The sequence below is a fragment of the Lampris incognitus genome, unplaced genomic scaffold (assembly GCF_029633865.1).
Source record: "Lampris incognitus isolate fLamInc1 unplaced genomic scaffold, fLamInc1.hap2 H_2, whole genome shotgun sequence".
Classification (NCBI taxonomy): domain Eukaryota; kingdom Metazoa; phylum Chordata; class Actinopteri; order Lampriformes; family Lampridae; genus Lampris; species Lampris incognitus.
Window position 1 is genome coordinate 1,294,661 of NW_026611077.1, and position 14,089 is coordinate 1,308,749.

At 45.2% G+C, this 14,089-nt stretch overlaps 1 protein-coding gene across 3 annotated transcripts in view; it reads right to left on the minus strand.

The window, feature by feature from the left end:
• Nucleotides 1–14,089, minus strand: part of LOC130131974 (transmembrane protein 68-like) — a 151,614-nt gene that overhangs the window by 136,354 nt on the left and 1,171 nt on the right. The window contains exon 2 of one of the 3 annotated variants that reach the window (XM_056301701.1): nt 13,940–14,019. The exons of the other annotated variants lie outside the window; for them this stretch is intronic. Within the exon in view, the coding sequence (XP_056157676.1) occupies nt 13,940–13,981 (42 nt within the window). The 5' untranslated portion in view covers nt 13,982–14,019. The remainder of the gene's footprint in view (nt 1–13,939; nt 14,020–14,089) is intronic. 3 annotated transcript variants of the gene reach the window in all.

Below are 14,089 nucleotides of genomic sequence, written 5' to 3' on the forward strand. Positions count from 1 at the left end.
TAGAGGAGAAATCTGCAGGAGCGAGCAACCGATGCAACGTTTTCGGCAAACGACAGTTGATCGTCCAGGATCACACCCAGATTCCTCACAGATTCCTCAGAAACACAGTAAAAGCTTCCTCTGAACGAAATTCATAACTGCCCGCAGGGGCAAAATGTCTGCATGAGAAACAGAAGGCTGCATCCTTAATCACTGAACATTCCAGCCAGCTATATTACTCATACCATACGTGATTAAAGCTCCTTTTCTGTGTACCAAAGGTCGTTGCTGGGTACTTGCACACAGGGCGTCGCGGTCCTTCCACTCGATTTTCGCTAAGATCCTCCGGTCCACAAACCTTACTTGAGGCTGAGCTGCTACCAAGGTTAACAGCAGAAGAGTTAGTATTAGCATTAGCAACACTTTCACTGGCAATAGCCAGCTCCCCTATGGGACCAGCACTTGCTGCTGAACACTCTTCATCTGATTCCGAGGTGTTGTCTGTTGCCATATCCTCAGTATTTAGCGGTGGAATGTCGGTATCTTCCACACTGCTTACTAGTACTGGTTCTTCCGAACTATGAGCACGCTTAATTGGGATCACGTTGGGATAACGTTCCATTTTGCTGGCAAGGGCAAAAAAGACTACTAGCAAACAGCACTGAGCGTGAGCAGGAAGTTAATTATTTCAAGGGGAAAAACACAGGTGACGTCAGACCTACGTGCATTTCCTACATTTCGTAATGTCATTAAATAAATGTTGGTCATTTTCGGAGAAAAATTAGATAAAAAGTGAAAAAGGATAAACAGCCTTACAAATGTATTTAGATTGGTAACTTTTTATTTGATTTCATGGGGGTGCTATGCCACCACCAGGGGGAGCTGAAGCACCGGCAAGCCCCTCCTTAGCGCCGCGCCTGCCAGTGGCCATGAACTAAACATGGCCATTGGTTAAAATGGCCATGAAGCAAACACAGTCATTGTTGTTTTTGAGTGATCAAAACACACAAAGCAACAAAGGAACAATAGTATGAGTGGATAGTTTTATCTTTGTTTATGTATTTTGACTAATGCTAAGTTTATCAATGTCATTAATACCACCAAGGTAGATATGTAAGCAGGTTAGTAATCCAACTGCTGGGCGTCCGGGTGGCGTGGCGGTCTATTCTGTTGCCTACCAACACGGGGACCGCCGGTTCGAATCCCTGTGTTACCTCCGGCTTGGTCGGGCATCCCTACAGATATAACTGGCCGTGTCTGCAGGTGGAAAGCAGGATGTGGGGATGTATTCTGGTCGCTGCACTAGCGCCTCCTCTAGTTGGCCAGTGCGCCTGTTCAGGGGGGAGGGGGAACTGGGGGGAATAGCGTGACCCTCCCACGCGCCATGTCCCCCTGGTGAAATTCCTCACTGTCAGCTGAAAAGAAGAGGCTGGTGACTCCACATATATCGGAGGAGGCATGTGGTAGTCTGAAGCCCTCCCCGCCGAGTTTTCCCATCAAAAGCTGGCTGAATTTAAGAGAAGCCACGAAAAACTAAAGAAAGCGACATCGAAAGAGACCGATCGACACCGTATGCTGTGTCGCTACTCGTGGCTAAATTTTAAAAAAAGCCTTTACCACAGCCGAAGAGCTCATCTTTCCTGCTGCTGTCATTCTCGCAGAAACAGTGATCGATAAGAAAGCAGCTGATGTCCTGAAGAAAGTGCCGTTGTCAAATAATACTGTGTGCCATCTGATCGACGACATGGGAACTGACATTATTGACCAAGTGGTGGAGGAATTGAAAGAGTCGGGTACGTTCGCTTTGCAGTTGGATGAATCAGCAGATGTCAGTGGGGAAGCGCAGCTGATGCGTTTGTGCATCACAAATACACTTTGGAGATGAACGAGCACGTTCTGTTTTGCTAGAAACTCACGGGGAGAACTACCGGACAGCACGTTTTTAACGTTACTGGCCATTTGTTCTCTCAACACAAGCTGGACTGGAAGTCCTGCTCTCATGTGGGCACGGACGGCGCTGCGGCGATGAGCGGCAGAGTGAAGGTTTAATGGCCTACATCAAATGGTAAACCCTCATGTTACATGGATGCACCGCATGATTCACCAAGAAGCATCAGCTAGCAAGAGAATGATCCAGAGTTACACCACGTTTTGAATGATGCCGTAAAAGTGATCAACTTCATACAGTCCAGGCCTTTGAATGATAGACTGTTTCAGTCACTTTGTCAAGATGGTGGGTCAGAACATGAGCAGCTACTGCTTCACACCCATGTCCGGTGGTTATCCCGAGGGAAGTCGTCACAGCGGCTGTTCGAGCTACGCAATGAAGTGAGGGAATTTCTGTCGGGAGCACACGCACCCCTTGTGGCTATGTTCGACGACGCTGACTGGGTAGCTCGGCTGGGATACCTCTCCGATATTTTCAGCAAACTCAACCAGCTGAAGCTCTCTTCAAGGTAAAGACACACGTTCTTAGCTTGTACGACAAAATATGTGGATTCATGGAGAAGATCAAGCTCTGGCAGAGCAAATGTGAAGATGGGGACACAAGTTGTTTCCTGCAGCTGGACACATACATTGCTACTGGTAAATGTGACAGAGCTACAATTGTGAAAACAGTACACACACATCTATCCAAGCTCTGGTGTGTTGTGCAGAAGGAGTATCCTGAATTGGGGAAACATGCCCTGAATGAACTGTTGCCCTTTGATCCACATACCTGTGTGAGGTGACGTTCTCCACCATGACCAACATCAGAACTAAACACAGGAAGAGGCTCAACGTGGAGAACAACCTGGTCACAGCTGTTGCAACAATCTCCCCCAGACACACAAAACTGATGAGTGAGAAACAGGCTCAAGTGTCCCATTGAGTGTCACATTAATTGGTGAGTTTGAGCCTTACTTTTTTTTTAAAGTCTATAAAGATTGGCTATTATAAGTAATATGAGTAGTTATGATTGAATATGATTAAATTGTCACATTAATCGGGGAGATTGAGTCTTTTTTTTCAAAAAGGTATAATTAAATTAATGATATATAGACTAAATAAAATACTGTATATGTATATATAAATTATATACATTAATGATATATCCTGGTCATCACCGCACTTGATTGCATAGTAGGGGTACTTTAGGTTGGCTTGAAACGTTTTGGGGGTACAGTACTCAAAAAAATGTTGGGAACCACTGGCTTATGCTACATAATAGTAGTCAAGATACTAGCTTTTGGCTGCCCTAATGCTCTTAATGACTGATTAATACTGGTATTTTTTTTTTCTTAACAGGTTTGATGAACTAGAGAGCTTATTCTACCTCCTTCAGAGAGGAGACATGAGTGCCCTTTGCTGTAATCCAGTGCTTCAAGTGCAGTGTATTCTTTAACGATTCAATAGGTTTTAAAAGCCACGGATGATATAGAGAACATCCCAGTTATATTTGGCAGCATTTATTTTACTTACATAGAGGTTGATTTTTTTTCCCATACCCATCACCTGGAAAAGAATGGGTTCAACCAATTACAACACATGGCAAAATGGTGGGTCATCTCATTGTTTACATCTCCCAGCAGCCGACACTTTTTAATAAAGTCGACAAAGGGCACAGAGACAAAAGAAAATTATAAAAACTGGCTCGCTGACATCCCGACATACTGCCTGAAGTGGCCATGGTACAGTTGGAGTTCTTGTATCTTACAGTGGAACTCCCCCTTTTTGGTTCCTCCCCTCCAAAATGGGATGCACCCAAATTGCCATTAGATGGTGCTGAGTCCATCTTGTCATTTTTTTACTCTGGTATGAAACTTTCAGGCTGAAGCGCTCTAAATTTTCAGCTTGTCAGATGTGACATGAAAATCTCATCTTAAAATGTTTCACGTTTTCCTCTCATTTTTAGGCAAGACGCTTGAGGTAAAATGGTCTTTAAACACAATTCTCTACTTTTCAATATTTTTTTTTACATTGGAGTAACTGCAAATCGTAAGCAGCATTCCTTTACAATTACTAAATGCTCGTATTTTTAAAAATTGGGCTCCCTACCTTTGTTAAAATATGCACTTGAGTCAAAAGTGTGGAAGGACACAAGGCCTTCTATGACCAGAAAGCATCCCATGACAAACTCCAGGTGGGGGACAAGGTGTGGTGCTACATCTTTGTCCAGCTCAGGCCAACCAGGGTACTGGAAGACTTGCTCACAAGTTTCTTCCACACTGGGCAGGGCCATAGGTGATCACAGACAAACGCTCCCCCGTTGTGTATCAAATCAAGGCTATCAAAGGTCAGAAAGAGCCAGCCATCAAGTTCAAGTACGTTATTTGTCACATGCACAGAAATACAAAGTAAAACATGCAGTGAAATGAAGTTGGGTACTCCGTCTGTCACTATGTGAAAAAAGACATAGGCCTAGATAAAAGACAAGTCAAAATAAACAATAAATAAAAAAAACCTATCTGTCTCAAGTATGTGAAAGGTCGTATATGTTGAGAGTTCTTATGGCCTGTGGATAGAAGCTTCTCTTTAGTCTCTCTGTTTTGGTCCTAAGACTACAGAGGTGTCTGCCAGACCCCAATAGCCTGAACAGTCCGTTGTTAGGGTGAGAAGTGTCGCTCATGATCTTCTTGGCTCTCGTCCTCACCCTTCTGGTGTAAGTGTCCTGCAGGATGGGGAGGGATGTTCTGGTGGTGCGTTCAGCTGAACGTATCACTCTGCAGGTCAACTCGGTCACGGGCAGAAGAGTTCCATACCAGGCAGTAATGCAACCTGTTAGGATGCTCTCCACAGCCAAGGAATAGAATGTCTTCATGATAGAGGGTGATACCTTGAATTTCCTCAGCCGTCAGAGGAAATAGAGTCTCCGTCTGGACTACTTTAGAGTGTGCTGTTTGTGAAGAGTCCAGGTGAGGTCCTCAGCGATGTGTACGCCAAGGTATTTAAAGCTGGAGACCCTCTCCACAGGTTCCCCGTTGATCTTTAGTGGGTAGTATCATTTCCCCTGCTATCTCCTGAAGTCCACCACCATTTCTTTGGTCTTGCTGACGTTCAAGGTCAGGTTGTTGGACGGGCACCACTGTGCCAGGTCACCTACTTGATTCAGAAAAAGCCTGTTCGTTGTTTTTGGAAATCAGGCCCTTTTACTACTGTGTTGTCTGCAAATTTGATGATGGAGGTGGAACTGTCTGTGGCTTTGCAGTCATGTGTACAGATGTTGTACAGCAAAGGGTTAAGCACATAACCCTGAGGAGCACCTGTGAACGCTGAACTGTAGTCAAGAACAGCATACATACATAATTCCCTCTCCCCCCCATCCCCGTGGGTTAAGGTGGTGTGTAAGAGGTTGGAGATGACATCGTCTCTGCACTAGTTGTTTTTATAGGCAAACTGGAGGGGGTCGAATAAGCTGGGCAGGGATGAGCAGATGAAATCTTTCACCAACCTCTCAAAGCACTTCATCACTACTGACGTCAGGGCCACTGGTCGGTAGTCATTCAGGCATGATGGACTGTTGTTCTTTGGCACAGGGACAATAATGGACCGCTTAAAGCATGAGGGAACAACGGCTTGGGCCAGGGATATGTTAAAGATGTATGTAAACACTGGAGCTAGCTAGTTAGTGCAGGATTTTAAGACCCGGCCAGGGATCTCGTCAGGCCCTGCAGCTTTATTGCCATTTACCCCCCTAAGGACCCTCCTCACATCGCTCTCAGTGACAGTGAATGGGGGTTCCCCGCTGTCTACTGTGGCCATTTGGCTGTTGTTGGTGCCGTTAGCCTCGTAGCGTGCGCAAAACACGTTCAGTTTGTCAGCTAGGGAGGGATCCACACTCATAGCCGAGCAAGGCTTGTTTTTAAAATCTGTAATGACCCATAGTCCATTCCACACGCAAGTGGAGTCACCTTCATTAAAGTCGGCTTCCACTTTGTCCTTATAGCGCCGCTTAGCCTCTTTGACTGTCTTCCGCAGGCCGTAAGATGCTGCTTTATAATCAGTCGTGTCACCAGAAATCAGCCCTGCATTGTAGGTGGTGGTGCGGGCTGTTAACGCCGATCGAACTGCTCTATCGACCCATGGTTTCTGGTTCGGGAAGATCTTTATCTTGACAGTCGGAATGATAGCATTTGTTAGCATAGGGATGTAACTCACTGCTACTTCCGTAAACTCACCGACGTTAGCCGAGGTCATGCGGAACATCCCCCAATCAGCGTTCTCAAGAGCATCCTGCAACATGGCTTCCGAATGGTCAGCCCAACGCTTCACCTCTTTTGTCACCGGGGATTCCCTTAGGATTTTTTGCTTGTATTTTGGTAGGAGGAGGATGGGTCCATCACAACCAGCTCAAACCACATAAAACCCCCATGGGTCTTGTCAGGGATGCCAAAGACCCAGTCAGGTCATAAGCAATGGAAAAACACCTAAGCACCCAGAAGTGCCAAATGTTTGTGGTTGAATAAATATAACAGTTATCACTTTGAATCGTCATCGAGTAACTGGAGCATTGCCGGTTTGATCCTTAGCGCCTCCTGGCAAAAATGTCACGGTGTGCCTGAGTAAGACACCTAAACCCTAACTGTGCCCGACGAGCTGGTTGTTACCTTGCATGGCTGATGCCGCCATTGGAATATGAGTGTGTGGTTGAATGTGAGGTATTAAATAATAGTAAAATGCTGTAAGTGGCTACTGGAGCTAGAAAAGAGTGGTATAAAAATAGCAGTACATTTACCATTTACTAGGTCTAAAAATAACATTTTCTCATCTCTTATACAATTCTACTAGTAATTATATACTACCTGTTCTGACTGAGAAATTTAAAGGTTTGTTGTATTCAGTCTATTCTAGGACTATGTTAGTCAGCTACTCCGCACTCTTTGCGGTGCCTATGTAACATCTAGTGGTGAGACTGGGTATTGCATTTTGTGTCTGTGTGTGTCAGTGTAAACGACGGTGTCGGTAGTTGTTGTTTGGAATGAACGAGTTCAGTTCCCACATGTTTCAAGCAGAGAAAGACAGTTGTTCTGTAAGCGTCGGATCCTTGGAGCGATACGTTTGTAAGTGTTTTTTCTTGTTACATGAAAATATCATAATTAACACTTACGTGAGTATGTATTTAATATTTATAAACATGTAATTTCATGTTACCGTAGCTCATTATTTTACCTCGTGTAGCCTATGCTAGTTAGCTATCTGCGTGTGAATGTTTGCGGGCTAGTTTGTGTGCATATGAAATAGGTAATGTGAAAAAACAGAAAGGACTATTTAGGTACTTAGTAATTGTATTCTTTATTTGTGTTTCTTTAGTTTTACGGGGGTAAAAGGGGGGAAACGAATGTATGGAGTAAAGTCTTCAATAAACTTCCATCTGAAGAAGATGTCAAGCTCGAGCTACATTCATTCTCTCATTCGCTATCTGCCTACACCTTGTTAGGACACAATTGCTAGGGCAGAATAGTAAAAGGACGTTAACACAGTGGGGGAAGTCAACAGAACAGCTTTGCATCACATCAGTCAGTGCCTGAGTCACAGCGACAACATGGATTCTCACAAGGAAGAAAAGAAAACAGAACAAACATTGTAAACTTGATCATCTGCCAGCTCTTCGTCAGTCAAGTCACGTGCATCATCAGCTAGGAGTGTTGCGAATAAAGCGAGGGCCAAAGCGGAAGCATTCAAAGTAAAGATCGCCTATGCAGACAGGGAGGCAACCATTTTGAGGGAGAAAGCGCGCATTGAGGAACAACAGCTGAGAACACTTGTGGAACCAGCACGCCGTAGAGCAGAAGTGGCAGCAGGTCTCCATGTATTGCAGTTGGAAAGGGGGGCAGCAGCAGCATCCAGAGAGGCAGAGGTCTACAAAGCCGCAGCAGACTTGGAAGAGGAACGGTGTCATGATTTTGGGGATGAAGAGAGCTCAACGCACCAGGGAGTATGTGCAGAACCACACTCCGGTCCAATCGCTCAGCATTCATTTCCTGAATCACAGCATGCATAGAGCGAAGTCCCCCTCTTCAAACCATCACTCAGCAGCCTCCTCAAGCTCACCCTCACAATGTCAGCTACACACAGCATGCTGGAATGGACTGTGTGGGCCAACAGAACAATGCAGCACAAATGCAGCTTGCTCCAGTCCCTCCTTCTCGCACCTTGTTAGTGGGCTACACGGACACGCCACCCCAGATGCTTGATTTCGTCACTTATTTGATAAGGAGAGAGATGGTGAGTTCCAGGCTGACCCAATTTTATGACCGTCTAGAGAATCATTGGGCATGGAAAACATCATTCCAGGGCTTCACGCATGACCTCAACCTGATGCCGCGAGAGGAACTCGACCTACTCGTCAAATGGCTCGGCCCAGAGTCATCCACCCAGGCTAAACGAATCAGGTCAGTCCATGTAACCAGCCCTGAAAAAGGAGTCAAAATAATATGGCAGCGACTAGAGGAATGCTACGGGTGCCCTGAGGTCATCGAACATGCTCTGCTGAAAAGGCTTGAAGATTTCCCATGCATCACCAACAAAGAACCTCGCCAGCTGAGAGAGCTGGGCGACCTGCTACTGGAATTGGAGTCTGCAAAGTGGAGTGGTCTTACACCTGGGCTTGCACATCTCGTTACCGCACGGGGTGTTAACCCCATAGATGAAAAACTCCCCTACAACCTGCAGGAAAGATGGGTAACACATGGCTCCAGATACAAAGAAGACCTTAAGGTAGCCTTTCCACCTTTCAGCTTTTTTGTACAGTTCATCTGCAACCAAGCAAAAACCAGAAACGACCCGAGTTTTGCATTCTCCTCATCAAACTGTTCAAACAGCGAGAAGCCAGACAGAGCAGCTAAATTCAACAACAAGCCGTCTGTCTTCGTTAAGACAACTGAGGTGTCCGCCACAGCCCTGAGCTCCCTGAACAACCAGCCTGAGAAGAAAAGAAGCCAGATAAACATTGTCCCATCCATAACAAGCCCCACCCCCTTTTTAAGTGTCGTGCCTTTAGGAACAAGCACCTAGAAGACCCGAAAGCTTATCTCAAAGAAAACTCCATCTTTTCCCAGTGCTGTGCTTCCACTAGGCATGTTGGGAAGGACTGCAGAGTGTCAAATGCAAAGAATGTGACAGCGAAAAGCAAATTTCCGCACTCCATCCTGGTCCCGCCCCCTGGTCAGCCGAAGAGACCAAATGTGAACCAGAGCAAAACAGAGAAAAAGAATGACGTTCTCCTTGATGTAACCTCCAAATGCACTGACATATGTAGTGACAATAGATCATGCTCTAAAACCAGATCATGCTCTAAAATCTGTCTGGTGAAAGTTTACCCCTCAAACCAACATGACAAGCTGAAACGTGTCCATGCAGTGCTGGACGACCACAGCAATAGATCGTTGGCTAAGTCACAGTTCTAAGATCTGTTCGGCGTTGAAGGTAACTCCTCTCCCTACACTCTGAGGACATGCTCTGGCATAGTTGAGACAGCGGGGAGAAAAGCAAGCAACTTCACTGTGGAGTCACTCAATGGAGAAACCATAGTTGGAGCTCCCATCCCTCATAGAATGCAACACAATGCCAGATGACAAAGAGGAAATTCCCACACCAGAGATAACACAGCACTTCCCTCACCTCGCTCCAGTGGCTGGTAAGATCCCGCCTCCAGATCCGAGTGCTCAGATCCTTCTACTCCTGGGGAGAGATGTCTTAAGTGCGTACAAGGTATGTGAGCAGCATAATGGCCCCCACAACACACCATATGCACAGCGCTTGGAATGGGGTTGGGTAATCGTAGCAGAGATCTGCCTAGATAGAGCTCATTGGCCTGCTTGATGTCAATGTCTACAAAAGAAACATACTCCCAAATGGCAGCCTCATTCTTCACACCATTCTCTAAGAGCATCCATGTGAAAGAGTGAGTGAGTTCCCATCCTCTTCAGTACTTACCTGCCTTGCTGTGTCACCGCAACTATCTTTGCTTTCTGTGGCACAAAGACAACGGCCCTGAAGAGGAGATCATTGATTACAGGATGACTGTACATGTCTTTGGAAACAGTCCGTCGCCAGCTAACGCCATATATGGATTGCGACGCACAGCAGAGCATGCTGAGGCAGAACATGGCACAGACGCAGCACAAATTCTTTAATTTGTGCTGCACAACTTTTATGTTGATGATGGCGTCACATCTGTTCCCAGCGAGGAGGAAGCTGTTGACCTCCTGAAATGCACACAGGAAATGTTGGCGGAGGTGAACCTGAAACTCCACAAGATGGCCTCCAACAGCACCACAGTCATGGAGGCATTTCCACCAGAGGACAGAGCAAGGGAGCTCAAAGACTTGGATTTGAGTGCTGATCCGCTGCCTCTTCAGCGCAGTCTCAGCATAAGCTGGAACCTTAAAAATTACTGTTTCACATTCAAAGTGTCAAGAGATGTCACACCATTCACACGAAGAGGAACACTTTCCACTGTCAATAGCCTGTACGACCCCTTGGGATTTGTCTATCCTATCTATCACTATGCATGGAAAGGCTCTTGTGAGATAATTCTCATCAATGCAACAAGGGCCCAATGGGAAGCATGGACTACATCTCTTGCTGACCTTGAACACCTACACAGCCCAAGCCCACATGTTCCAGTCTTTCACTCACAGCCTCATTCTAGGGAGCTGTGCATCTTTTCAGACGTGTCTGTTCTGGCCATAGCTGCTGTGGCATATCTGCAAGTCATAGACTCAGACGGACAGTGTCATGTGGGGTTTGTGATGAGCAGTTCGAAGCTGACTCCATTTCCTGCTCACACTATCCCACGTCTGGAGCTGTGCGCCTCATTGTTCACTGTTGAGCTAATGGAGCTCATAAACAAAGAGTTAGACACAGATCTGCATGTCAAGTTCTACACAGACAGCCGTGTAGAACTTGGCTACATTCACAACACCACAAGGAGATGTCACATGTATATGGCCACAGGGTTACACACATAAGGAAACCCCCCACACCGAGCCAGTGGTGTTATGTCCGAACTGACCTGAACCCAGCCGACCATGCCAAGCAGTGACAACAGAGTTTGTAAGGTCACGGTGAAGACTGCCAAGCAAGGAACTGTGAAAGAGTACCTCAGACCTATTAATGACTGAGTTGTGCTTCTATCTAATGATAATAATTGATAAAGAAATTATAATGATATAGTTGCATAATAGTAATTACGCCAGACGGGGAGTTTTCTGACAGAAATTTAAAGGTTTGTTGTATTCAGTCTATTCTAGGCCTATGTTAGTCAGCTACTCCACATTCTTTGCGTGCCTATGTAACACCTAGTGGTTAGACTGGGTATTTAATTTTGTGTCAGTGTAAACGACGATGTCGGTAGCTGTTGTTTGGAATGAACGAGTTCAGTTCCCACGCATTTCAAGCAGAGAAAGACAGTTGTTCTATAAGTGTCAGATCCTTGGAGCGGTACGTCCGTGAGTGTTGTTGTTTTTTCTTGTTATATGGAAATATAATAATTAACACTTACGTGAGTATGTACTATGTAATAGTTATAAGCATGTAATTTCATGTTACCGTAGCTCATTATTTTACCTCGTGTAGCCTATGCTAGTTAGCTATTGGCGCGTGAATGTGTGCGGGCTGGTTTGTGTGCATATGACATAGGTAATGTGAAAAGACAGAAAATACTATTTGGGTACTTAGTAATTGTATTCTTTATTTGTTTTTCTTTAGTTTTACGGGGGTAAAAAAGGGAAAAACGAATGTATGGAGTAAAGTCTTCAATAAACTTCCATCTGAAGAAGATGTCAAGCTCGAGCTACATTCATTCTCTCGTTCGTTATCTGCCTACACCTTGTTAGGGCACAACTGCTAGGGCAGAATACTACCCATTAGGAACTATTTAGTTGCTAGTCTACTAATTACTAGCAAATGTCCCATGGTTACTAGTTGCTTTTGAATAAGGCCTAGTGGTTTTTGACACCATCAACTTTGTCCTGGGAAAGGCAATTTTGACTAGTCAAATCTGAAATTTTTATATCAACCAAATTCCCCTCAGGGATGAAAAAACCAGTCTGATTCTGATTCTGAACATCTTCTTGTGACTAGTCATATTAATTCACTAGTGTTAAACACGTAGGTCAAGTAAAAACTATATTTTGATATCTTTATTTTGAATAGAAACCACATTTCATTAAAAAGCTGCTTTTCAATACTGAGTAACAACTAGTAACAATGTAATTGTGAAGTGAAACTTAGAATAGCAACTATTCAGTGATGAATAATTACTAGCAACTAATATACAATGACTAATACAATTGGATTAACTAGTGCTATTTTAGTAAATAGGTACTAGTAGATAATGAAAAGTGTATATCTAACGTGATGCCTAACAAGGTTCAAGTAGCAGCTTCTTATTTTTCTAGTGAGAATAGTGACTAGTGCCTTTCGATTAGGTGCTAGTAACAAATAACTAGAGTTTATTGAATTGTTAATAGTAGAGAAAAGTAACTAGCCATAATCAAATTATTAGTTAGTGTTTATTGGCTGAACTGGCTAGCGGACCACACCTACAAACGTAAATGTCCCTGACTGAGTGACCACATTAGCGTGACTGAGTGATCATGTTTAGCGTAACTGACTGAGTGATGATATTTAGTGTGACTGACTGAGTGATCAGATTAGTGACTGACTGAGTAATCAGTCTTACACGTTTGGGCCGCTGGATAAGGTGACCAACAACATCACTTAAGTTACATGATTGGTCGGCTGAGAGCCCAGAGGCATGATGGGAGAAGGGTCTTTCTGCGGAGTGCAAAACAGGGCGGAACTTGTCGTAGGATTCCCATCACTTGCCCTAACCTTAACCCATCCATCCATTATCTTAACCGCTTATCCTGCTCTCAGGGTCGTGGGGATGCTGGAGCCTATTCCAGCAGTCATTGAGCGGCAGGTGGGGAGACACCCTGGACAGGCCCCCAGCCCATCACAGGGCCAACACACACACACACACACACACACCCATTAATACCTAGGGACAATTTAGTACGGCCAATACACCTGTCTTACATGTCTTTGGACTTTGGGAGGAAACTGGCGCAGACACGGGGAGAACATGCAAACTCCACACAGAGGACGACCCAGGATGACCCACCAAGGTTGGACTACCCCAGGGCTCGAACCCAGGACCTTCTTGCTATGAGGCGACCACGCTAACCACTGCGCCACTAACCTTAAACTCCCAAACTTAATCTCAGCATGGTGGTGGTGGTGGTGAGGGAGGGTTCTTGTACTTGGGGGTGTTTCTTGAACTGGCAAGTAGGCGTTTCTTGTACCGATGTGGGTGTGTTGAACTTTGGGGGCATGTCTCGTACATTACGCCCCTGTCTTGCAGTCCGCAGACAGACACTGTTGCATGTGGGAGAGTCTAAATAACAATCACTCTGAAAAAAACACTCACTGGCGATTCACAAAAGGATTGTGCGGCTAAACCTGCACAAATCAGACAAACAAGAACCATGTAATTCTCAATGCACCCACAAAGGGGGAAACAAAAGTCCAATTCACAAACATCAGCGCGTCTCGCCACACACAGAGTGAGGATGATTAGCATCTTCAAAGAGTTGGTGGTAACTGAAGCGCATTTCTAAGTGGGGTCACGTCCAGACTTCCCGGTGACCATGGCAGCAGTGACGGTAACCAGGTGACCTCATCGTCATGCCAGGTGTGGTCGTGAGTGGGTATTTCGCAGGAGAAAATCACGTTTTGATATACTTGAGACCGAAATTATTCGCAGATACAGGTTGCCATCTTTTATGTCATCAAGTATACTTGATGACATAAAGACTGACACTGAACCTACCGACTGTAATCTTGGCGCAAAGCCAACACATGGATAATTGCAGTCAAACGCAAAACAAGGGCCAAGTCTACTCAGCTGCAAAACTTCATCGGCGTGTTTACGCTGTAATATCATTGGCACAATATGTTTTGGGAGTCGGACCTTGAGACGGGGCAGATAGCGGTCGCAAGTGATGCAGTTCATGGCGCTATCAGCAGCTGCAGTCCACTCTGTGAGTTCGCCTGTCAATACAGAGTGAGTCTTAGAAATACGAGACATCAGCAGATAGAAACAGATGAAACATGTAGGATA